This window comes from Venturia canescens, chromosome 4, assembly GCF_019457755.1.
Source record: "Venturia canescens isolate UGA chromosome 4, ASM1945775v1, whole genome shotgun sequence".
NCBI classification, from domain to species: domain Eukaryota; kingdom Metazoa; phylum Arthropoda; class Insecta; order Hymenoptera; family Ichneumonidae; genus Venturia; species Venturia canescens.
The window spans coordinates 21,312,579-21,339,745 of record NC_057424.1 but is presented as its reverse complement, the minus strand read 5'-3'; the positions used below and the strand labels follow the sequence as shown (position 1 = coordinate 21,339,745).

General features: G+C 43.9%; 2 protein-coding genes across 3 annotated transcripts in view; one reads left to right on the top strand and one right to left on the bottom strand.

The window, feature by feature from the left end:
* The window catches only part of mIF2 (mitochondrial translation initiation factor 2), an 83,844-nt gene that overhangs the window by 23,792 nt on the left and 32,885 nt on the right, over positions 1-27,167 (top strand). The window lies entirely within an intron of this gene.
* On the bottom strand, positions 167-26,627 carry LOC122409694 (protein sine oculis-like). 2 transcript variants are annotated; one of them, XM_043417425.1, is made up of 5 exons: positions 25,849-26,627; positions 22,869-23,151; positions 22,522-22,756; positions 5,183-5,702; positions 167-3,553 (listed from the first exon to the last, which is right to left on the bottom strand). In XM_043417425.1, exons 1-5 carry the CDS (start codon positions 26,200-26,202, stop codon positions 3,266-3,268), a joined length of 1,680 nt encoding a protein of 559 aa, XP_043273360.1. In that variant the 5' UTR covers positions 26,203-26,627; the 3' UTR covers positions 167-3,265. The 2 variants fall into 2 exon arrangements, with proteins under 2 accessions (XP_043273360.1, XP_043273361.1); XM_043417426.1 differs by having other exon boundaries at positions 22,869-23,130.

Sequence of the window (27,167 nt, the reverse complement as noted above, 5' to 3'; positions counted from 1 at the left end):
TTACGGTCGTTCGGCTTTTGGGTGTCAATCCATCGCCATTCAAACAAAGTGCATTGTCTGAAATGTAATTTTGTGAAATAACAATTACGAAAATCGGGAGTTTCGCTGAGAAATAGATGCTCGTAGAAGCTAAAATTAAATCAACTCAAATGAAATCAAGACCATCTTCGTTATTATATTTCGTTTTTATTTCGATATAGGTAAACTCTCATTACATCGTAATATCTTCGTTCTCGCCCCGTTTTTCTCATTGTGCCGCTCGATTCTCTCGCAAGACGTACAGTATTTCGAGTATTGAACGTAAGAAACTTATTGGAATTGCGAAAGTTGTTTCAATCACTCTACGATGTGGGCTAAAACTCGCCGATTTTCGAATATTTTTTCATATTAATCGTACCCCTTTATAGTTTCGTAGCCGCACACTAGGCGGAAGGCGACGACAATGATACATTTTTCAATTCGTTAGTTTCGTCCGGCCCGACGAGAGCCGCGTCCTTCTGCCAACGCACTCGCGAGTATTCGTCTCATTCTCTCTCTCTCTCTCTCTCTCTCTCTCGTCTTTACTCGTATTTTTCTTAAATATTTCTCGTTTTTATTTTTATTTTAATATTATAATTTTAATTTATTTTTCATTTCAATTATCTTTTGTGCTGAAATTATTAAATAATAATAGTGATCGAATACCGTTGAATCATCGTTATGCGTCGTGCTGTGCCGCTCCATCTCGATTCATTAAAATATTTATATTACAGTAATTCTATATCGCGCGAGATTCCCGGCTCTCTCGTACTCCTTTTTTTAAATCACGGCAATCGTCGCTCTATCTCCGTCCTCTTCGTCTTCGGAATGTTACGTGCAATGTAATAGAGTCGCCGATTCGATTGCGATATCTCATCGTACACGAAGGAAAAAAAAGGTAAATGAAAATGAAATTTATGAGAAAGAAAATCGAGAAAACAATATCAACAACAACAAAAAGTACATTGTGCGTGAATCGAAACGGAATCTTTTACGAGCGCGGCTCTTACGGGGTGCGCGCCTCTATATATACATTTATATACACATAAATACATACGTATATTTGTATATATATGTGTATGTATATCGATATACAGGCAGGAGCAAATTTGGCTCGATCCTTGAAACTTTTTCTACCCTGTGTAGTCCCGAGGACTGTTTACTTATACACTTTTCTTCCTTATTACCCAGCGTATTATATATTTATATTATATCTCGATCCGCGAAACGATTAAACTTACAATATATTATATGTGTATGTATTTATAGATGTGTATATTTACGCAGTAAAGTATGATGGGGAAATGGCGGGGACCAAAAGCGCAGCCCATTCGATGGATAAATTTGGATGGTTTCATACGTTTGTACGCTTTAGACATTGAATTTTTTCATCTCGTTTATTTCTCTCTCTCTCTCTCTCACTTTTCCTGTTTCTTTCGCGCTTCGGTCCCCCCGATCCGATTTTTCGGCCGCGTTATATCGCCTATGTACATCATCGGGCTCCGAAGCATCGGAATCGAAATAACATCCAAGAGCTCACGGCACGTGCCGAGGTTTTTCGATACTTCTGAACGTCGGGATGCTGAGTTTATGATAACCCTATCGAGTCTGTTGAATTAATCGTTGCCGAAGTACGGCAGGTGGACTCTCATTCGAATTCGTAAGTTTCAGCTGAATTATTCGAGCCTCAGCCCAACTTAATTGAGCTCTTTACCGAATGAATTACGGTAGTTTTCTCGGTGAATGAACCCTCAAAAGTTGAACTCGGTTTTGTTAAAATGGGATCACCAATCCTGGGGCTCCCAGGCACGAGTAAAAGTATCGTAACTTCTGCCGTAGAGCCTCGAACTTACCGCCATAAGCTCTCGGCTACTGTACTTATTTTCTCTTTGAGATTCTAACCTTTCTCTCTCTCTCTCTTGTCTCTGTCAGCAAAGCTCAGTGCCTAAAGAAATATTGTTTTTCCATTGACTTTGGCCTTTTATCGACTGGAATCGAGAATACATCGAATTTTCTAGCCGACAAGAAAAATGTCAATCTTTTATAAAGTCTGTCAATGCAATTGACAGCGATGACATTCCGTGTCCCCGAATACCGAGCAATAAGCGAAAGATTCGGGACTCGATTCACCGCCAATTTCGCTACTTGGCCCAGAGTCCCAATCAGTACTTTTCGGGAACCTTCCCCAGGAATTCTCTGACCCGTCAGGATCCATTCGATCACCAACGAATCACCTCAACTTACGGTCCTCCGGAGGCACGTGCCTGTCGTATAACGCAACTTTGATAACCCCCTGCGTGCCAAAAGTCCGGGGGATCCGCGACAAGGATTTGTCAACATTGAAAGAGAAAGAGAGAGGGCAATAATAATTCTGCGTGTCATAATGCATGCTACGTTATCCTCTTTATTATACAATACTCGTGATCGTTCGAGCCATTTGTGTAAATGACTTTGTGTCTGTGATTGGGCAATAAGTATGCACACCTGATAATATTTCATTAGCGTAGTCTATATCTACATATTTACAAGACACGAGGACGAGCAGGCTCGTCGCCCGGATGTCTGAGACGTGAAACATCCGAGAGATTCGCTCGAGCCTCTTCCCTTAAATTTCAGTGTGCCGTAAGCCCTGCGGCGACCTCTCGGGTGAGCGTGACCCGCGCGGGTTACGTCTACAAAACGTCACAAGTGAGTGAGTAAGTGTGTATGTGTGCTGACCCGCGAATGGGGGGGTTAATGAGAAAGGGAAAAGAAAAAAGGGAAAAAAGATGTACAAACGCTGTGTGCATTGAACAAAATGGCGTAATCGTAGTTCTTGGTTGTTCGAACCAAGTTCGGAAATGCTGAGATGTCTTTTGATATTGAAGGCCGGGAGCGGGTCGCGATTGCAGTCGCGTTTGTCCAAAGGGCACGAGATAAGTACGCGTTGCAACTTCCTCGCGACTTTCCCGACCTACGGTATGAGATTATGTTTCAAGTTATCGGATATCGGAACGTGGAAGCCCCGTTGAGACGGAGCCCACATTTGAGCCTTATTTCGGCCCGAGTTCTCAAGATTTTGCCCTGTTTTGTTTAATCGTTTCATTCGATTACAAGTATTTGGTATTTGCTCGCTCGTTGTAGCCGTAAATACCCGAACCAAGAGCGCCCTCTGTCAAGGCATCGAGCTCGACCGGATCGACGGTTTTAGCTGCAACTAAGTCTTCTCCTGGTTACGTTTCGTCTGGTGGTTACCCGGGGCCCAGGGTCACAACGAATGGTAATCACCGAGAACGAGGCCGCTGTGGTATCCCGCGTGCGAGCTCGTCATCCCCATTGTCCCCATCCCCTGATACGGTCCCATTCCCATACCAACGTTCATCGACATCGTGTTCATCGTGTTGACGCTCTGCATCGAATTCGGCAGCATCGTCGTCGGCCCTATCGGACTCAAACCTCCCATCGATGGCGCGATCGCTCCCATCTGCATCGAAGTTGCTGTGTGGGGCAATGACTTCTGTAAATCGGCCGACGTTGGCGTCCCTATGAGGTAATCCTGTTGGCACAAGACCGGAAGTTACAACGTTGAATCAAGCCCGAAAAAAATAGCGGCTTTCAAGCATTCTGGTAATGAATTGAGGTGGAACGGTACCGTGTATATAGAACAAGAGGGATTTTTGTGCAAATTTATGCAAAACGTATGAACGTGTATAAACAACTATTTGATCGCGGAATTTTAACGGGTTCGGCCATACCGTTTCTGAGAAAATTGAATTACTTTTTCGCATTGGATCTTATGTAAAAGTGTAAAAAACGCAAATAAAACATTGAAAAACTACTGTTAAAAAAGTCACTTTTTGATGAAACGAACACACTGGTGTACGAACCAACTGTCAAGATAACTCTCGCGAAATTTGCAGTGATTTCACCGTCGCGCCCTTTATCTGCAATGTGAAAAAGCTGCAGGGGCACAGCTTCAAACGCGGCAACGTCGCATCGATCATCGCACTCTCGTATAGCTATATATTATAAACAGTGCGACGTGCAGCTTGCCCTCGAGCTTGAGCAGAGCAGCCAACAGTCGAAAACCGAAAGCATAACCCTGCATCGCTGCTGTCAAAGCGAATGTTTGAATTTTTGAAACATAAAACAAGAAACTTTTTTCGCCTAGGAACATTATGATTGAACTAGTTGAAATTTTTCATGTAAATTCAAAAACACAAACTAAATTCACGTGCAGTTGGTAAGACGAGAGGCTTCCCATGTTAAGGGTGAATGATACAAAAGTCGAAATAATTAGAAATTGATGAAATTTGGTGATAATGTTCTTCAACATCAAGTGCGAAAACACAATTTTTTTCAAAATTTTCTTCTGTTTAGTTATCGAGTAATTACGCATTAAAGCAGATTTCTTATGCCTGGAATGTATACCTATATATATGGAAACGCTATGCTTATACACGTGAACTTTAGTGATCAATTACTCGATAACTGTACAGAAGAAAAATCTTAAAAAATTTGTATTGTCAAATTTGGCACTAAAGAATATGTTCACCAAATTTTATAAAATTCTGATCATTTTGAATTTTTTTATGTTTTTAGCATGGTTTAGCATGGCAACATTGTATCGCCTGTGCAATATATCCTTAAAGCACAGGAGCATCCCTCTGACCACCCACCCCCCAAAAGAGGTACCGTTCTACCTTAAGGTATTCTCCTTTCGCAGGGCCGTATTTTTGGGTGTTGCAAACTAGGGCACTCGAAATTTGTACCGATTCCTAACCTCTGAGAAGTCGCTGTTATATGGGAAAAGCTTCTGCTTCTGCCATTTTTCCAAGTTCTATCGTTGATATATTTTTTAAACTGTAACTGAAATGTGTGGTGATGGCGGATTCTCCATAAGCTCCCGCAGAAATTTTACGATTTTTAACATTTTTATTCTTCATTAAATGATGTATAACCTGAGCTGAAATTTCGCCAATCTATTTGGATGCAGTTGTACTTAACTGTAAATTAAAATCAATTTTTTGTTGGGATTTCGGGTTCGCGAAAGGGATACCTTAAAATGACAAAAAATAGTCTTCGCGGAGTAACAGCTCGCCCGCTGAGAGTTGTCGAGCTGCAAGTGCGTCATTGCAAAGGCATAAAAGCTCAAAAGGTAATTTGAAAGTGCACAAAAGCTGACCTGAGGGCTGTAGTACTGCATGTAATCGAGTTGACTCTTCTGCTGAGCGCAGCTCGGTGGCGGAGGGGGTGGAAGCGTCGCAGTTGGATGTACCAGTCCATGGGAAGGATGTCCGACCTGAAGGTGATGTTGTATCTGATGATGGAGGTTTCTTTTGTCATCGCCGCTCTCGCTGCTCGTGTCGTGATGATGTTGCTGATGCTGCATGTGGTGAGCCGGAGTGTGCGAATGACCGAGGTTCGAGCTCGTATGACTGTGATGATAGGAAACAGGGCTCGAAGCTGCGATTGGCGCTGGCAGCTGATACATGCTCGTTGCTTGCTGGTGCGTATCGATTATTCGCTGCTGTTGCTGCACGTGCTGTTGTTGCTGTTGTTGTTGTTGCTGCTGCTGCTGCTGCTGTTGTTGAACGGCACACGAGGATTGTTGTTGTCTGGAGGAATTTCTCTTCGTGTCTTCGCCACTTTCGCTGCTCGAATCTCCCAAGCCTGTATCGTGACCTTTGTCCTCTCTTTGGCCACTGTAACCGATTGAAAAAAATGCATACTCGTGAGAACGACGTTTCATGAAGCTGATAAACAATTCGGTGTGTGCGAAATTTTGCAATAATTGCATTTAATTGAAAATGCGAAACGTTCCTTTGCATCGGGAAGGGAAAATAAAATGGATCGAAAATTCATGAAATGTCGGAGTGAGAAAAGCCCTGTTTGACGAATTCGAAAGTCTCGGTATCGAAAGCCTCCAGACAAGGCGAGAAGATTTCATCGGAAATTTGCAAACGCTTGCTCATAATAAATCCACGATGCTGCGTATGAATAATTCCCGTACATAATAAGAAGTCGAGTGAGAACGTGCGCGAGGGTGAGGTGGCGAGGGACGAATATCTTTTGGACATCTCGTAAACTCAATTTCGCAGGCTCGGACCTCCTCGGTGGGCGCTGCTGGTGAGGAAGCAACCACGCGCCTTATTCTCGTTCGCCGTCTCGGTCAGGCGAGGCTATCGTTAACCGCTTGTTTTACAAGTCGTTTCGAATCGCACCCCAACTACGTACACACACGCTCACATACGTACGAATTTACACACGCGCTTCGCTGTATATATACTCTCATACCGCTGACGCGACTAATAACGCGCCCGCGACTCGTATATATTCACACTACTAAACGGCATCATTCGTTTTTCACTCGAGAGAGAAAGAGCGCCAAGAATTCGAGATTCTTCGACGCCCATGTTTTTAGTCTGCTTTTCCTGCGAAGTACGATGGATACGTTCATTTTCGGAGCGGTCCAGAGTCAAAAGTCTCGCTTCATCTCGCGCACTTGAATCCAAACTCCGATGGCTGCGGGTAACTTGACTCATCGGAAAAAAATGATCGAGAAATTGATCTGAAAAACTGGAAAATTGTTGCTCCTGCGTGAAAGGCGGCACTATTTCGAAGGTGAACGTCGGATTGTAAAAACCAATTGAAAGCGAAAAAGAGATAATGAACTACCGTTAAAAAGGACACGCAGTGGAATAAGAGAAGAAGAATTATTTCCACGAGACGCGTGTGCTCGCGCGCGATCGTGATACAAAATCGAGAAGGCAGAAAATGTTGGAAAAAAATCAAATAAAATGAAAGAGTATTATAGAGAGAGAGAGAGAGATCTCGATGAGAAGCGTGGAGAGGAATGGGGGAGGGTGAAAAATAGAAGAGAGAGAGGTGTTTTTTGGTACCACCCGTTGCATCCGGGGGGCCCATATAACCCGAACGAGGTGTCCACCAGGTATTTCTTATCCGGTCCTCATCTGAGCAGTAAATTTGTCCGTGTTTCACTCCTCGACGGGACATCCCGAGCCGGAGACGTACGATTCTTGGGAAGTGAGAAGGAATGAGAGAAATGAACGGAGGTGAGAGTGGGAGGGGGAGTAAGAAAAGGCGGAAAGGGAAAGAGAGAGAGAGAGAGAGAGAGAGAGAGAAAAGGCGAATAAAAGGGGTAAAAGAAAGAAAGAGAAAGGATAGTATCGAAGAAGCGACGTGAGATGAGAGAGAGTGATTGTTTAACATCAGCATCGTTTTGATTAGAATTCTTGCACGCGTTCGAGATACCTTTATACACGAATAAACGAAATCCATTTTTTTCCCCAGAGTTTTCTCAGCCTGTCACATTTTTTCTGAAACATCGTGTTTCATGAGTTCGTGTTTCGATAGTCCTGATAAGACTGCTCCGTGACATCAACGCGCTGAAGATCGATCATTCGATGTCTTCGCGTTGTGATTTTTCCCTCCGAAAAAATCGGGGTCATTCCGGAAGGATATTTTCCTCGAGCTTGAAAATATCGGCGAGCCTACTCGCCACTTATTTCAAAGGCTTAAAAAACAAAAGCGGGTGAAGTAGAAAAATGGAAAAAGACTCGCGATGAGCTTCGATGTACGGGTCGAATAAAATAAATATGGGTAAATAAAGGGAAACGAAGGGAAACGAAGAAGAAAAAAGAGAAGGAGAAGAAGGAGGAAAAACGAGATTTCGACCTGACTATTTATATACATATGTAGGTCCGTATACGCAGTTATATATTTGTGCGTATGTTTATGTGCGTATATACACAAAACTGTGAACAGTCCATAGGTACGAGGATGCGGAGGACCCGCGAGACTAGCACGACCGAGATTCCAATCGGTGAAGCGCCCGTGAATTTTATTAATCGCCCGGTACATAAATTAACCGGCACGTCGCTCGGTAGTGTCGCGAGCTGCACGAAATTCCGTGTGTATTCTCGACCTAAGAACTATATACGCGTTCCTCGGCGTGTGAAACGTTTGAATTCCATTTTATTACCCTCTCGTCGATTTGACGACGATCTATGGATGAGAAGAGTCCTCCGCGTCGTGTAATTATTCTTGCCAAAAACTTAATGATTTTTCTCTTCTCACGATTGCCTCAATCGACTAGAAAGTCTTCCAAGAGTGTGAAAATTCTACTGCGCCGAAGGCAAAAGACTGTGAGGAATGAATTGCTATTTGAAGCGAGACGAATTATTCTCGATCGAGTTTCACAGGAATGGGAACAGGCCTGCGTCTGAAAAACTGGAGGAATATTTTCATTTTTTTGCCGAAAATTACCGCTCATCGAGCGCTCGGATGATCGTGCTTAATTACATGCCTCAAGGAAAGCATTTGTGGAATTTCTTTTTACACCTCGCGAATGGGAAACGCACGAGTGAAAAGAATGTCGAAATACTTTGTACTCAGGTTAATTATTTGAGCGAAATCGTGCGAGACGACGACTTGATTAACAATAATTTGCAAGAAATATGATAATTAGAGGAGAGACATTTATTTTCACGACGATCGGTGCGATCTTACAATATGCGAGCTCGGGTAATTCGATCGGCGAACAGAAACGTACCGATTTCCAAACGAAGGTGGCAAAATACGCGGCCTTACACTCCCCCCGCTCAATTCGTATTACCGCCGGACAAATTTAGAGTCAATTAGGTGGCGTATAACGAAAGATATTTGCGCTTGTCAATTTGCGCTATTGAGCCAAATTTAACGTCAATCGAAGCTAACTCGTTCCCGCGGAGGAGATCGAGATCGAAAAATAAAGAAGAAGCGAGGTGAGCGAGAGAGAGAGGGTTGAATATTTTGGGTGGCTGTATACGAGCGAGATCTTATCCACAGCAGTTTCTCCCCCGCGCCCGTGTGCTCATATACAAGAGGCGATAAACTTTGACGCTCGGATTATAGCGGAATCCCGCGAGATCCTCGTCCCGCGATAACATCTCTACGATCGTGCGTGTGCATCCCCCTTCTCCCTTCCCCTCCGTTGCTTACCCTTCGAGAGAGCTCGCTCCGTCGCGCATATATACTTAATTTATCGGGAAATAAAATTACGAATTATGCTAATTTCCATCTCCGGACCTGTAATAGGCAACATCTCGCGATCTTCGACCTCGCTAACGTTCTCCGCACACGTACACCGACGCAACAAAAAAACACACACTTCTGAATCAACGTTTTTCTTTGTTGCTAACAATAGAGGAAATACGGTAGTTTATTAGAATGCGTAAACCAAAAGCTGCTTTGAATGTCTGAACAATTAGGAGCAATATCGTAATTCGAGTTTCATTCGATCGAATCATTCATATTTTAAATCCAACTGCAAGTGTTCATGAACTCACTCTGGTCCAATAATTCGTTGCAAAATTCTGCAGAAATGTGCCGTAAAAGAGTGCTAAATTTAACGATCTTTTTATATGTGAAAAATTCTCTGCATTTGCGACGCAATTACTTGTTTGCTCTCATCCTAAATAAAACGATTCCCTCCATCGATCTATGGAACGATAATTTATCCTCCGGGCGCGTGCTCATTCTAAAACATGGTCTCGTACATATGAGACCTTAAAATGTTGCTTCACAATCGTCATCGACGGATTCTCGAAAAAATGAGGGCTCAAATTTGCATTGGACGGGCAACGCGCATAGGCTTTTAAAAAGGTAAACATACGTATGACAATCGCAACTTCGGATTCATTGATCGAGGGGAAGAGCGCGATATTCGAGAGGAAATAACGTTTGGGCGGGCGCGCGTCTTTATAATCGGCACTCGACACACGCGTGATATGTGCTTTGGTAGAAAAGCGAGCCAGCGCAAGAGAAGATCTGAAACTTCGATGCGCTATTCTCAGCCCTCTCACGATCTCTCTCTCTCTCTCTTGTTCTTCTCCTGCTTCCTCGTTCTGCCTCGATCTCTCGGTGTAACAATCTCGCCCCTCTTTTCCTACTTCGCCTTTCGGTTTTTGTCTTGACGTTTCTCTCTCACTCTTAATCTTTCGCTAATGCCGAGTTGACCGGAGCGACGGATGAGTACGAAACTAGAGAGTTCCTCGGGCTCTTGGACAACGAACATGATATATTTGTATCTATGTACAGATATAAGCATACACATATGTATAATAGACGATCCGATTGCGTTCGGAGGTCGGCCAGAAGCAAAAAGAGCCGAGAGGGCTCGCACACTCGCGTTAGAAACGCGAGACCGTATTATTAGATCCCGCGTGTTCTCATCTCGTTCTCGCGCGCGTCCCGCACAACGCACGACGCACTCGGACATCCCACGAGCTCCGCCGTCACTATAATCTCAAGCGGGTGTTGCATTTTCTCAATGCATTATCAATCGTCTTGGGCAAAACGATCGATCGATTCCTCAAAACATCAATATTTCAATGGCTCGAACGAACACTTTCGTAGAAATAAGGAAATTTCGACACGACTGTCGAATCGTGGTTGTTAATTATTTTTTGGAGATGAAGATGAGATCGGCAAATCAGGAATACATCGAATAAAGTCACCGTGAAGTTGATATTTGCAATCTGCGAACGCTATTTTGAAATGTTAGCAACGATAAACACTTTTCGACTCGCATTATTCTGTAAAAGCATAATTTACATGAAACTACGTTGGGAAGTAAATTGCAGAAACATAATCTGAATCCAAATCATGGACAATTGAGGCAAGTTCCGGGAACGGATATCGATGAAGGTATCAAAGAAAAAAGGAAGCCCCGTTCGGATATTCGGGGGGTCCCAGCGATTATGGCAGCGCGACTTTCGCAGGAGTAGGGAAAAACGTGTATGTGGTCCGGCAGGTGAGAGAGACGTGGCTCATCCGGCCGACTCGGCAGCTGATTCCATAAGGATATAATGAGGGAAGGGAGCGAGGGTGCGCGGAGGAGAATCTTCCGGCCTAAAATAATGGAGTCGAGGTTGTTTTTCGTGCAGTCAAACGAGAAGGACTCCTCAAACGTTTACACATCATTCGCGCTGACATGAGCCGTGCGGACTCGCACATCGTCGTTTACTTCTGCCCATACAAGAACCGCGTGTACACACAAGGAGCATCCACGTTTTTCGGATTTTTCGCGCGCCCCTCTTCTTTGTTTGGAAACTCGGGCGAAAAGCTCGGACCTTATTTTGCCGACATGGATTTTGCTGAGCTCCAAAGCACGCGTTTCATCCTCGTTCCTGTTGTGCACAAACACGGCTGGCCGTAATGCCGTCATCGCTAGCATCTTCGATTCGCTCTACATTCTCTCCCGATGCCCAGTCGGTTGAAAATTTCACCCAAATTTCCACCTCGCATACAAATTCGTTCGTTTTCTTGCGCAACGTTTGTGCATCGTTTGACGCGTGCGTTTGCTTTCGAAAAATCACATTTCACGAGACGGGAGTTCACGCACAGTCGATCTTACGAAAGAAAATCGATTTTTTCTTCATAATTCCCGGGTCAAAATACATTCCGGACTAAAGGGAGCGACTGACTTCGAACTTGCGTCGAACAGAGGCAGTCGCGCTGCCAATTTGGTCTGAAGCTTTGAAAAAACGTTCACGTAATCCTGGAGTTATCGTGGCTCGTAATAAACATTAAGAGTTTTGAGATAGGAGAAACGTGTCAACAGAAATAAGCGAAGGACGTTAAAATTGTGTAGATCGAGCAGGAGCTACCGCGGTAGCTCTAAAAATATCGTGTTCGATACGTGTGTATTGCCCCCGCAGACTGAACATCGCCAAAACCAGTATCCGCGTACGCGCGGAGATAGCTTCGCGTACGCAGCCAAAAAGAATATATTGAAATATAGAAATTGGAGAAAAAAGAGAAGGGCGAGAGGGAGAGAGGGGAGAAAGACGAGGGAAAAAAGATAAGGACTAACCAGCGTCTCGAGCTCGGTCTATAACGAAAGCCTCTTGGGGCGCGATCGTGTTAAAACGCTTTCGGTGTTTCGGAATTCTTTAATCCGGATTACGGTGAACTTGCGAGGATAAGTATACAGACGTACCTGCTACACATGCCTTTAGCCCCAGGGGAGCAAGAAAACCGGAGTCGTGTGTGTCTCGAGACCCCCGGAGCAGCGGCACGAGAAACGTTAACGCTTCCATAATAACTACAGTTGTATGTTGTATAATATTATAATCGATAGACGACAAGAATCATTGATTCGTCATCTTCCGCGTCTGCCTTAACGCCGCCCACATTACGAGTCTACGGGGTCGCGTGTACTTTTTATCTCTCGTGACGGCGACTGTTCTCTATTTTTTCGCATACACGCACTGCGGTGGAGTCGTGCTCGCACCAGGAAACTGTCGAAAACTGATGTTCGTGGGATCGGTTTCATAGTCTTTCGCTCTGTCGCTCGAGACTTTTACATCGTCCTGATCATTGTTGCCGGTTGCACGACCTTGAAGACGAGAGGGAGTAACGAAGAAGCAATGGCGTCAACGCACAAAGTTTGTATAAACAGAGCGAAGAATCTAAGTGACTTCACAAACGTAGCCGAATTCCATAAAATCTTGGAATTCCAAATAGTCACAATGGCAAATGGAAAAAGAAAGATCAACTTCAACAGCAGCAGTGCATTTTGCTGATATAAATCTCGACCAGAATCGAGCTTCCAGGTGTTTCGTCAACGATTTTTTCACGATTCCTTCAAGTTGGAAAAGCTTCGTTTCCCAACCGTCTTGACGGAGCTTCGATCGTTGGAGGCTCCGAGAAATAGACAGCCGACGATCGCGTTCCATCTTTTTTGACCCATCGAGAATTCGCTCGTATACGGTAAAGAGGCCGGAAGTTGTAGAATCGTTGTAGCAATAAAACATGTGGCAGTCGATGCGATGCGTAATGAAAAAAGGAGGGAACTCATGTCGAGTCGGGTGATCGTCATGAGGTCATGGGGTGGCATGCAACAGTTCGTTACTCGTCTTATTCCAGCAGCCTCCGCACACGCACGACGCGTATGCATATCTGGAAAAACATATGTGGAAGGGCGCGTTGGGCATCAGGAACCACGATAGAGGGAAGTCTGTGTGTGCTACACTTATTTTCTGCTGCTGCTGTTACTGCTGATGCTCCACCGCGTATTTATGTGCATAAGCCTCGCGTAGGAACTGGCATGTAACTCGATACCGTTCGCATACATCACGGACGCGCCCCGCGTCATCTCTTACATTTCTACCATGTTCTGTCTATATATTCCGTCCGTATATGTGTGGAATTCATATGCGTATGTAGAAATACATGTAAAATGATTTTTATATGTGAAATTTGAATTTTCATCATTTTTCCGCATGCGTCGTCGATAAATCTGGCTAACTCGGTACGTGAAAAATGCACACATTCTTTTGGGCCTCTGCACAAAATAAAAGACAATATTTCATCTATTTGGCATTCGGAAATTCGGTTAATCGGATAACCGGGATCCATTATTCTTATCGCTCACGGCAACAAAACTGTGATTTTGGGTTAGCTGGACCCAGCAAGCTCGTCGGTACTGTATGAATGCGAACTAATGAACGGAATAGATTCGGGGCGTTTGTACAGATACGTCGTACGGTAAAGAAAAAGCATCGAAATTCGGTTCCATCCATCTGGAATCGTTTCACGATATAATTTGGCTAATCGATTGATAAATGGCCCTTTTGTGCCACGATTCATTCCTTTTTCTGTTTAAATTAACACCAAGAATTTAAAGGAGTTTGTCGTTGTGACATTCGTCGTGATCGCAGCTGCGAGTATTTTCATTTCAACATTTTTTTATTCCCCGTTTTCCGACGAAGTAGTTCTATTAATCATTTTTCACGTATGCCGAGCTTTTTCCATTTTACCGGACTTTTTTCTTGCTTCTGGCGTTTGCGTGCAGTGAAAAACGCGATACGTCGGCTCTCCGTTTTGCGTATATAGGTGTAACGGAGGATTGACAGGAAACTGTCAAACGGACGTAAATCAGGTGATCCATAACGCGAGCACCTAATTTCCTCTTTCTCATACGCCCATACGTGTATCGGCTTTCGTGACGCGGCATGAAACGAATATATCTCGTGCCCTATTACCTGTCAAATATATTTTTTTTCGCACTCGACGCGTGCAACGAGACGGGGAAATTCTTCAGATGATTTCCGAGACGTGGAGAAAGAGTCATAACTCGGTTACGACGCTGGACTATAAATTGAATTCTCGTTAAGTCGATCATAAGTGCACGCGGCTGCTGGCGTAATAAATGGTTGTTTTTGGGACGCGAAGTTCAATTTTGACTAACGCGAAGGGTGGAAAATAGATTGTTTTTGAGGGAAGCAGTCGAGTGGAGGAGAAATAAGAATATTTTCAACTCGATGGAATTCGCGGGGAGCAGAAAAAAATGTGTTTCTTGAGTGGAATGAAAAGTATTTTGCAAAGCTTTTTGATAGCAGAAAAAGTAGTAAAATTCGCAGGCTCCCTGAGTTACAGAATTGTACCGAAGTTTCTAAAAGCAAGCGTTTTATCGCAAGCTCGCTGTCAGTCCGATCTTCGTCTCGGAGTAAGCTGTTAGTCATCGCGATGAAGAGAAGTCAGATGCATGTTTTTCGACGTACACGCCGGACCAAAAGAAGAAGAAGCTGCCCGAGAAATGAAGAAGAGAAGAAAAAAAAGAAAAGAAACGAAGCGAGAGCGAGATAGAGACGAGAGAGAAATGACTTTTTCGTCTTGCTCCGCGTTATCTCGACTTTTCAGCGAAATTTTACCGTCGCGCCACGTCGAGGCAGTTGTCTGTTTCGCGTAATGATCTCGAGTCTCTGGTTACAATCGGAACGAGACCAAAGTCACGTGTGTTCCGAGTTCTGAGCCGTATTACCGCGCAGCATCGACCAATACACACACATTCTTCGTATTCTTCCCTTCGCAGATTGTTTCTCTTTTTTTCTTCTTCTTTTTATCTAATATTTCATTTACACTTACTTTATTCATATATTCGTGATGAAATAAAACGATTAGAAACAGGCTGGAGAGATTATACAACGAAAAGACTGAGCGTTTGTTTACATATTATCGTCAACGTCGTTCAGGAAAACTGTGGAAACAAGAAGCAAAGAATCGTCCCACTTATTCAGCGTTCATCGTTGATTCGACTCAAGAAAAACTGGAAATATTTTTCAGACCGTTCCGCGGAGACCCGGCAGCATATTTTCTCTTACAATGGCTACGAAATGACAATAATGAGATTGAAGATTCAGTAATGAATATGAATGAGATCATAAGAAAGGAAGAGATCGAGAAAAGAATGGAATCGAGTATAAAAATGTGAACCCTCTCAAACGTATAATCTACACTGAGAAATAAATTTGGTTGAAACGCTTGAAAAATGTTCAATTTAACTAAACCATTTAGTCCCATACGCACGACAAAATATTTATTAAATTTTACAAAATATTTAGATAATTATACAAATATTTGGGTTACTCAAACGTCATATTTTGTTGTTACGAAAATAATTGTATATTGAATCTCCGTAAACTGTGCTGTGATAAGAAAACCTTTAGCTGAATTAACAAAATCGAATAGAAAATGGTATAAATAAGAAACTTTATGCTCTGAAGGATAAAAGTGAAAAGCTCTTTTAGTTTATTCGCATAAACAAAAATTTAGTGATTCGGATAAATGAACTATTCCTTATTTATCGCAAGCGGATGTTAGTCAGATCAAGCAACATAAATATCGACTGAAAACATTGTTGCTACAACGATTTTTTTTTGCTCAGTGCAATAAAAGAAGAAATATCGAGAGATGCCGACAGGAAAATACTTCCTGGGGAAAGCAGCGACTCGCGCAGTGCAGGAAGTGGTAAAACAAGTCATAACGACGACTAGGGACGAGGGAAAATTCGTCGGTTTCTCGAGACCCAGAGGAGAGGAATAATGGAGAAAAACATGAAAATTTGCAGCAGCCCCCCCCCCCCCCCCCCCCCCCGAGAAAAGGGGGGAAAAGTCGTGAAGATAGACGAAGAGATTTTCACCCTCGAGAAGAGGAAAGAAGACGACCCTCGAGAGAAGCAAGAGGTGATGCAACTACCGGAGCTCTCACGGCCCTATTACCGTCGAGAGTCAATATTGGCGCAGCCACATCCCCGGTACGATGTTCGATTTTCCCCACGGTGCTAGGGCGCCGTCGCTAACCACTCCGAGTCACAATATCCAACCAACCACCCGCGGTTTTGCGGTTCCCCATCTTGTTTTTTCTTTTTTTCATCGTTACGCCCCGAAAATAAAAAGGAAAAATTCTGATTGCACAGACGAAACGATATTTCGAGCAGAGCACACAGTTTTTTCCACACTTTCAAGCTCGCTCGGCCAAGCTTTAGCTTCCTCTTTGTCCTTGATTGGATAAAGGGTTAACGTCTTCCTGTGCGAGGCCATCTATACTTTAGATGCGTCATCCCGGGGTTATATACTCTTGGCAACGCCACGCTCTCGGCTCTTTTATATACCGATAAGCTCTTTGCCGCTGTAAACAAACTCATCACACGATGCAGCTACGAAATGCTACAACAAAGACTCTCGGACCCGCTCATTTGTATCGTCTATCGCCTCACGCAATCCCTTTCACGTTATACAATAATAAGATAACGCTGAATAAAACGCCGTTTTTTCTTCAGCTGAACCGCTTCGGCTAATTTTGACGGAGCCCTGAAGTTCTCTTTTTGCTCATAGAAACCTGTTTTCGGTTTCATTTGCATTTGGGGACTCTCGAAACACCCAAAATTCTGTCGCTGCAGTTTGAAACTTTCTCCTATTTTGTCTCAAGATGTAACGAGTCCGAAAGAACAATAATTTTCAAGTAGAAGTTTCCAAAATGCAGCACTTTTCATTGTGCGAAAGAGAGCTCATTCAGGTCGCGAAAACAGGAAACCCAGAGTCAAGTAGGGTAGCCAGATGTCCTTCGAACAAACTCGTTGCAATTATCGTTGTCGTGGCAACAAACGGCGCGTCTAATTCCGAACGAGAGGGCAGGTCTCATCGATTCCTCAAGTTTTCAAGGTCGGATCGTTGAGTTGCCAGCAGTAGAGCGCCCCGTTTCTCCTCAAATATCGACATTCTCGAGTAATAAAGTTGGTGGGAATTGTATTGATGCAAAATTCGCACCATCGCAAGCATTAATTCGAAGAGACCGACAGTATTTAGTGGGATTCTCGTAACAAGATGGCCGCGCCCTTTCGTCAGCGATTGCGCACGAATTAATCTCAAGCGAGAAGTTGGAACGATCATTCAACAGTTCCCCCTCATGTTCGCGAGAAAACGATTGGAATTCAGTACGAAAAAGTGGAGACAGGACGAAAAGAAAATGGAACCGTCGGGAGAATATTCTTTAGAGAAAAATATACGGAGAGCGAACGATATGAATTTGCCATTACAGCGAATAGGTATAACGAGGGAGGGAAGGTAAAAAAATTGTAAAGAATATAATAGCGATTCGGGGAATGGGATAAATTTTATTGTGGGTGGATACGAAGAACTCGCGTCCTCCGATCGTTTCTTTTCTCCTGGTCCCTTCTTCGCCTTTTCTTTTTCCTTTTATCCGCTATGTTTGAGAAGAACGAGGGTTGCTGGGCAACGGTACGTCTGTGTCTATCTAAAAAGCGAGAGCCACGCTATAGATCGTGTGATGGACAAACGCATGTGGTAGTAGCTGACGGAGATATCAACCGCGAGAGGGATGCGGGCGAAAGTGAAGCACACGCCCACGAAGGGAATTGGACGTGCGAGGGTGGTTCACGCGAGGGTTGGCATCCTCTCTCGCTTCAAACGACCGTAATGTTTTGTTGACACGAGGAGGGGACGGCAAGGGAGACAGAAGAGGCCATTACCGCGGCTGGGATAATGTCTTCTCTTCTTCATTTTCTTCTCCTTTTTCCTCTCCCTCTTTCCTCCCAATATTGTTATAGCCTTCGATCAGTAAAAGCAGCCAGAGGACCCACCCTCGTCTTCACTACTCGAAAGTAGCCAGAGTTGTCAAATACAAATACAATACCGATCGCCGGCCTCGATGGGTTCCTCCATTTTCGCGAGGTTTCTCTCCTCTGCGAACCTTGCATCACTTATTATGAGAAAGAGATTAATGGAGCTGTGAAAATTGGAGTTTTTTTACACGAATCCTGCAGATATTGCAACCGCTGCTCGACGGTTCCGTGCACTATTGCACTCGGTAACTTTAACCTCGCTAAAATTGGACTTGAATCGCTGATTGTCCTCGGTGCCGCGTTCTCGAATCGTTCGTGACGATTATTCCGCGATAAATTGGAAATCGACGTTAGCATGCGCAAATCGTGGAGCTTGGGTCTCAAAAATAAATTTTATTGGTTCGGCTTGTCGCGGCGTTTAATGGAGTGAACAGAAGCGACTGCGTCACCGGTGCTTAAGGAGGGTGGCTACCGACGATACAATGTTGCCATGCTAAACCATGTTAAATACATTAAAAATTTCAAAATGATAAGAATTTAATAAAATTTGGTGAACATATTCTTTAGGGCCAAATTTGACAGTACAAATTTTTTAAGATTTTTCTTCTGTACAGTTATCGAGTAATTGATCACTAAAGTTCAAGTATGTATAAGCATAGCGTTTCCATATATATAGGTATACATTCCGGGCATAAGAAATCTGCTTTAATCCGTAATTACTCGATAACTAAGCAGAAGAAAATTTTGAAAAAAATTGTGTCTTCGCACTTGATGTTGAAGAACATTATCACCAAATTTGATCAATTTCTTATCAATTTGACGAACGTAGCCACCCTCCTTAATCCATTTTTTAACCCGTTCGACACCGAAGTTATTGAAACCTAGATTATTCTAGACTTACGATATGGATTTAGTCACTTCGAAATGAAATAAAACTTACTCCGCGGCTGTTGATTTAATACACTAAAGCAATGGGGAATAATAATTATGAGTCTTGATAGATTAAATCCACGAGATGTTGACACAACAAATGCAAGTCTTGGAACGTGATATTCAGTACCCAGAATACTCGCGCGATGATTACTTTTATTCATCACACAAATCGCAGCCGAGAGGATCGACACGTGTTTGCTTCAATAGAGCTAATCCAAAGCAAAATGGCCCTTAATTACTTGATTTTCAAATAGAACCAGCAGGAAGACAAAGAGCGAGACGAAAGTCACCGAAAGAAAGAAAGATGAAGAATTTTGCGATAATGCTGACTGCTCTCGCGAGACGAGGATCTAACAGTGATAAGATTAGTGCCTACTAATGACAAGGTTAAGCTCATCTCGTTATCGTCAAGTTTAATAAAAAAGTGAAATATTTACGTGCACGCGTATTTCTCAACTGCGTTGGATGAAGTACAGTCAACACAAATTATACATCATGCTTTAAAACGATGCGGCTAGTTCTTTTATCTGGCGCAAACATAAACTGAAGAAATTGAGTTTCTTGAATTGAGAAGAACTGAGGGACAAATTTATTGGTAACGGCAAGTTTTCGTGTCGTTGAACGCGGAGAAATTCTGCTTGCGAAATTCCAAACAATCGTGTGGGTTTTTAAATATCGAAATCATTCACGAGAGTTTTGGTTGTTTCTCTGAAATTTGAGAGCTCAACGGTTAACCCGTAGACACGACACTGGTGCAAATTTGCACCCGCGAAAATTTCAAGTGTCTAGAACTTCAAAATTTCTTTCTTCAATTTGGCCAGTTTTCTGTAATAAAACTTGATTTTTCAATTTTTTTCAATGATAGTAATCGATTACTATTGTTACCCCGAAAAAGTATCGTAAGATTAATTCCATAGATTCATTAATGAAATAAAAACGTTCTGAAAAGTCCAAGCAGAGTCGAAATAGAGGCGTTCGAATGAGCAAGCGATAAAATATCTTGGAAAACCAAACGTCACGAATGGAGAAAACAATTATTAAGATGAAAAGATCGATAAAATGTGTAAAAAGTTGAAAATGCGAAAAAAGAGTGGAGCATTCACAAATATTTTGAGGCTGATACCGACTCGTAGAAGTTTTATTGAGCAGACGATTCTCAAGGGTATCTCGTCATCGTTATTATCGACGCGTGGTGGTGGTTTCTGTACAAGACTACATATTTGGCCCCTTGGGACGGGGGCGTCTCGATTTCTGGGCGTTAGTACGCGTGTTTTCATGGCAAATCGAGAGACGATTGAAATATACGAGCGACTGAACGTTCCCGAGGGATTGATCTCACTATTTTTTAGGCAATACACGCCTGTTTAATAGTTTTCGAACAATCGTCGCTTCGCCCAGGGACGATACGCACTTATCGAGTTTTTCCAGAATACTCGACCAGAAAATCGACTTTCAGAAACTCAGTCGCTCTTCCAATCAACGAAAACGTATTTTCCATCATCAACGCCTCACAGTAGTGGATTTTAAAGAACATAACCGCTATTTCCATCTGCAACAATCCGATTCAACACTCATCGAACTTTTTTCCGATATTCAGAGCAAAAGTAGTCTTGCTCAAACATTAAACTTTTAAGAAACGAGGATTTTCGTATTGAAATCGACCGTTTTTTCACGAAATTTGAGCATAACATCGATGAATTTTTCAAGTCGAGTGTCCGATCCTTTTAAACGGATTACACTCGTAAATCGAACGACTGTTTATCACGAGAGAAAAATAGCGACGGGTATCTACAATAATTCTCATAATCTGCGTGCGCCCCGTTGCGCATGAACGAGGAGGGTGTGCTGTTGAAACATTATCAATAACTTTGTGGGATTTCCCGTAATTAATATACCGCAATTTTCGTCAGGAAGACCCCATGAAATAACTCGTCCGTATACGCCGTCACGTACAGAGGCAATGACGTCTATATATTTGTGTGTAAATAGAGAGAGAGGGAGTATGAGCGAGTACTCGCCAGGGAGACGGGGACGTCCAGCAGGACGTTTCCAGCTCTCCGTCACGGCTATGGGAATACACAGAAGCCATAAGAAATTCGATACGATTCTCCCCGCATCGTCTTCGCGTGTGTATACGTGTGTATAAATGTGTGGGAGAGAAAGACGCGCGGTGCTTCCCACTTCCTCTCTGCTCTCAGCTCTCGCGATCGAACCGCGACGAGTCTGCGGCGGCGGCGGCGGCGGCGGCGGTGAATATCTTCCGCCCTACAACTTTTCCATTTCTCCGCTGCTCCCTATCCCATCATATTCTCGACTTGTCTCGATAAGTGCGGTATAAATGTTACGTACCGTGGGACACGAACGCGAAACCAAAAAACAACGAATTACTCCCGTCGGGAGCCATTCCTTTTTCATGAGGAATAATATGAGGAGGAAACGGCGTCCAAGAATACACGCCGGAGTTTAGTGTCAAAATAACGAGAGATCCGGAGCGCTCTTCCGACGACTCAATTACGGCTGAGCCCCAAAAAGCGGTGAATAACTTCGCTCGCTGGGGATTTTTGAAGAAATTAGCGCGGCTGAATACGAGGAACTTGCGTTATAGCCCGGTGCCGAAGAAGGACGAAGTAGCTTGCAAATAATCGGAGCAAAATCGCAAAGAAATTCACTTGAATTCGCGCTTCGTCGCTGACCGATTCTGCTTTTTCGTGTGGACACACCGAACCGCATCGAACGAAATTTCCAATCGTCCGTCACCGCCGCATCGACGGAGAAGCCGATCTCAATCAATCGTCGCTTTTTAGCATGCAGGAAGTCCTCCGAAAGTGGTCCAAACGTGAATTACGAGCACGAGGTAACTGCTCGCTTGTTTTTGGTAGATTGGCGAACATATACTAGCCGCATAATTCAGTTGGAAGTTTACGGAGTTCGAACCGCGAGAAACACGCCACTCCGATCTAATTTCGGATGTGGGGCAACAACCTTCTTTGAAACACAAAACACCTCTGCGCGATTATTATGTCGGGGCGCGAACGCAATTCAATGTCCCCCGAACTCGGTCTTACACTTATTTTTATTTTCTCGAGAAATAACTCTCGCAAGCGCCCAGTACGAAATAAAAATGTCATTTTGTCGCCGCATGTAACTTTCGTTTTATAGACAGGGTGGCCTGGTTCGTTTTTTATCTCACCAAATGGAGATTCGCACGCGTTATTTTACAACTTGAAATACTTTGAGACTATTTTTCCTCGAGTTATTTCGGAGGGAGTGCATCCGCGTGCATCCCGCTCGAAATGAATTCTCGACAAGTTTATTTACACTCTCAATTTTCCAAGTGCCTGGCACTTCCCAAATACTACACTTTTCATATATTTCGATATCTCTTGATTTGACGAAGTGATATCGAAATGATATTCACACCGCTCATATTCCACGTCCTCGAATAAAATTTATTAGGAATCTGCTGTTTTTTTTTCATTTCGGAATAAATTTCGCGAATAAATCAAAATTTTGGATGCGGCGATTTCCAAGGTCCCTTTATTCGGTCAATGAACCAGAAATTTCGGAATGAGGATGTTTCCCGAGTGATATCCGTCATTAAGCGATTATCTCAAAAGCACAAAATGAAAAAACATGTAAAATATATGAAGAAATGATCTGACCTGTGTTCGGCAGCTCGATCCCTCTGTCTCCGGTTTTTGAACCAATTGCTGACCTGAGTGGTAGTCAGGCCGGTATTTTCGGCGAGTTCTCTCTTCTCGCGAGGCGACGGATAAGGATTCGCGATGTACCATTCCCTCAAAACGCTCCTGGATTTTTCCTTGAAGCAGTATGAAGTTTCCTCGCCGTCCCAAATGGTTCTGGGCAATGGGAACTTCCGTCTAACTCGATATTTGCCTGTAACATTATTGGCAAACCGATTTGACCGATTCGTCGTGTGACATTGTCGCGAAATGTTTTCGCAGCATTTTCGATAGACGCGATCCAATTGACGAATTATTATACTGACCGACGGCACCGAGTGATCTTCCTCGCAGTCTTTCGGCCTCGATGTAATGCGCTTTGAGCCACAACGCCTGAAGCTTCGTATGATTGTGCGGACTGAAGGTATGACTCTCGAGGATTTTGTAGAGCTCCTTGAAATTGCAACGATGAAAAGCGACGATAGCCTTAGCCTTGAGGACACTCTCGTGCCTGTGGAGCTTCGCGCACGCCGGTAACGACCACAGGAACCTACTGAGCCTCTCGACCGAACCCGCCTGTTGGAGTACCTGAACAGACGACACCATCGCCTTGAAGACGATAGACAGGGGGGGCACACTGTTAGTCGGCACAACTCATCCCGGTCTCTCATCCTCTTATTCTAAGATTTATTTTCCTTTTTATCTGCCCGAGGCCCTTGACAACATCAAAAACGCAGTACTCTGTTCCTCCTTTTACTACATTCACTCGTATATTAGTCGTATGACAAAAAGCCCCGAACTTTAATCAAGAATCTCGCGATATTGAGTCGCGATTAATTTCCGATTGCCTGGTCAAAAGCTTTATCGGCACTTGGAAGAGCGTCCAAGTTTTCCAGCAGTAAAAATTCATTATTTTCACAACCGCGAGTGAATAAATGATTTTCATTTTTTCCATAATCATTTTCCAGCTGGCTAAACTCTGTTGCTACGAAGATAAAAAACACGAAGGCGGATGCTGCCCCCTGAAATCAGCGCTCCCGAAAAGAGATGACAATCGGTCAATAATCCTCGAGAACAACTTTTTAAGGTTTCTCAAAATAAAGGCAGAGCCACAGGGAAGATTGTATCTGGGTGTGTCCGAAGTTCCGAAATGGCATTATCCCTGAGGTTGACTATCGGTTTGTCGTCACTGTTTTCAGAAGTATTGAAAAAATGTTTGAAAATCAGAGTTTTCTTCTTCGTTGGCATCAAGGATTATTGGCGGATTGTCACACTGCTCCGGAGCTCGTTCCAGACACTTTTTATTCGCACGACGCCCACATAGGAACTCTGACGACGCTATTGCAGGTCGACCGGGAAATAATAACTTTCTCCCGCTGACAAATTGGCTGATTTAAATCGCGTTTAATTACCATTTACAAGCGTTTCATGTTCCCCAATAATTAGTCACACATCGGGCCGATCTGCGGGCCATAATCAATGTTGGATCGTTGGATATACGTACTTTAACGAAACTAATGTGGAGCAATGTAGTGTGCGCCGTCAGGGGGAGACAAAACGAGCTAACGAAACGACGTCTAGCCACGCGCGCCTCCGTTTACGACTATACGCCCGGAGAGCTAAGTTGACAACTTTATTATCTTTTACCCACGATGTATAATATTCCCTTGGCCACCTTATTTACGCGCATATCGCCGCTACTTATTCAATCGAATCTGCACCAACTAGCAGGGAACCTTGTCCGCGAAAAGAGACCGAAAGAGAGAAAGAGAAGAGAGATTATATCGTGCGCGAGACGACGAGATATTACAACATTAAAATTACGACAAGAACATCAATTTGTGTGACAAATATTCGTGTGTCTAGCTCAATGCATTGTTGTAGCGGGCATGGTGACGTACATTTATCATGGCGTGGAAAACTGCATGTGCAACTTCAATGAAACCATTGACATCGATCAGATTGTCATAAAATCACATCAGCAATACGACTTCTCCTGTCACTCCAAATTTCCCATCATTCATTCGTAATGTTCCACGATGTTCTGTACTTACAAAAAATCTTCCATCGACAGCAATTTCTTAAAGAGCCACAAAAAACATTATAAAACGTAATACGTAATAAAAAATTAATGACAGCGACCGGTTGACAAATTTACACAAAAGTCACAGTTGCCAATGATTTCATTGAAGTAAAATTTTTTACTTCAGGGGAATACGCATGGTTGCATTGTGGGTCGACACTAGAGTACTAGGCAAGAGCCTTGTTAATTTACTCATGAGCTTTGTAACTGAAAATGTCCATTAGAATCCTTTTTGCAATAAAAGATTATGTAAAAGGAACCATTCGATTCGAATCGTTCATCAAAATTTGGATCCTTTCAAACACTCAATTGAAATTGAATTAATTTCATCGTTGAAGCCTTCGAAGATGACTGATATCGGGGAATGCATTTGTCACGATCAGATACACACCGAATTTTTGAACTAGCGTCTTAGCAGTGACGTAAAAACTGTTAAAACTAAAATGCAATTACTTGAAGGACTCGACTGCGTCGTAAAAGCAATGGAACACGTGAAAGCTCATACTCGCTTGGACAAAAGGGGAGCAAGAGTGTGCCCTGCTGGGGGATATGGGACGGAGCTTTATCACCGAGCAAAATGGGGTGTGTTAAATACCGAGTTAACCGTCGCTTACTCACTCGACTTTCGGGCAATAAATCAAGCTCAATCACGATCGTTTCAGCTCTGAATCCAGAGACATTAAAAGTTTTCACGAACTTTTTATTTCCATTTCTCGTGGTGCCATAAAGATGCTAGCTGAGGTAGAATGAACCAGAGCAGTTGGACTGATGGTTTTTTTTCAACTATTTTAAAAATTGCAACGACCGAGCCTGCTAGCTTATCGAGGATAGAAGTTACGCAAAGATCGACCAAGTGGATTCGCACTCGTTCTAACGTCGAATGAAGTTGCGCGATCGACGGAATAAGCCGAAAGCCTTTATCATTCACTACGATCTACCACAGAATTGAGAGTTTCAAAGTGTGATTATATATTTGGAAGCTGAAAAACCTGTTCGCTGTCCGGATTTTCTAAGCATAAACAGTTTTACATCATGCACTCGAAGGTCGTTATGGTTCTGCGAATGAGGATTAATTGACAAGGTAATTATTAATGCGACCCGCAACGCAAAGTGTAGAGAGAGAAAGAGAAGTGAAGGTGGCGCGTGTGTAGCGACTGCGACGAATAACAAGGAAATATGGTGACGAGTGAGAACGAAGCAGCGGGTGTTGTGAAAAAACTTACCTCGCAGACGCACGCGACTTGTTCCTGGGTGAAGCCGAAAGTGGGCAAATGTCCATTAGCAGCAACCGCGGCGGGGTTTCCGCCTGCCGAACTAGCAGGACTATCCTGGGGACTGTAAGTGGTGAGAGCGGAGCCAGGTTGGGGGCCGTACGGCCCCGTCGCGTCGACGGATCCAGTCGCGTGTCCAACCAACGAATTCGGCGTACCCTGGGGGCTGTAATCACCGGTAGAGCCACCGAGTACGTCAATCGAATTGCTCGCCGGTCCTCCACCGCCACTACCAACGGTGGACGGTGCCATTCCGGTACCGTCGCCTCCGTTACCAGCCGCACCTGCACCCCCGTAGCCCATCATCACCTGTTCGCCGGTGTCGCCGGCATCGCCGACGTGGTGGCCCCTTACGGGCCCGACAACGTTGTTTCCTCCACCCTCCACCGTGAACCAACCCCCGAGATGAGTGATTTTATTGATTTTTGTAAAGCACGCGTCCAAAATTTCGGCAACTCGTCAACTTTTTCCTCAACGTTAAATCCTTTTGCGTTACTTTTATCCCTCTGAAGCGTCGATCGATAAATCACATCGCCGTAGAGCTGACGGTCGTTGGTCCCGGATCGTTCATCGATGGAATTAACGCATCGGAGCTTTTCGGTCCCGCATATTTACGTAATCCTCGGGCTCCGATTCTCCAAACCGAGCACTCTTTTTCTTATCATTTGTGTATAAATGTGCGTTAACGATAATTCTTGTTGCTCTTTATCACTCTTCCGCCGCCCCCCCCCCCCCCCCCCCGGGATTCCTCTCTTCCTCAATCGTGTGTGTGTGTGTCTGTGAGTGAGTGTGTGCGTGTGTGTGTGCGCGCGTGTGTCTTTTCAAGCAGAAACAGCGCGCAGCCGTATGTGGGCCAAGTCCGTGCGAGCGAGCGAAACGATCGGGGTATTTTTGGACGAGGGCGAGTGATGCCTTACCGTGGGCACTCCTCTACGTTCGTTTTTCCAAATGCATGCTCACGTATGCGGCAACTGTTTTGAGGAACGAGCGTCCACGAGTATCGGCCGAATATATGAGAGGCGGACGAGAGTCTGCGTCTCGGGAAAGAAGAATGAAAACTCGACACTGGCTCGTACACGCATGCGGATTCCTGGGTGCGTATGCATTCACTATTCGTCTCGTAGCACTGATTGAACAACCCACAAACACACACGAATGTTGATAAATGTATAATCCCTCGTTCCACTCACTCCACTTGGTTGAATTTTTCACCACTTGGCACGCACTTGATCGCGGTGGTATACTCGACTCTTCGAATATTCGTTTTCTCC

Coding starts and splice junctions, on each gene's coding strand:
- LOC122409694 (XM_043417425.1), bottom strand. CDS start 26,202: ATGATGGGCTACGGGGGTGCAGGTGCGGCTGGTAACGGAGGCGACGGT. Junction 23,152..25,848: donor AAGTCGCGTGCGTCTGCGAG/GTAAGTTTTTTC, acceptor ATCGTCTTCAAG/GCGATGGTGTCGTCTGTTCA. Junction 22,757..22,868: donor AAGATCACTCGGTGCCGTCG/GTCAGTATAATA, acceptor ATAATGTTACAG/GCAAATATCGAGTTAGACGG.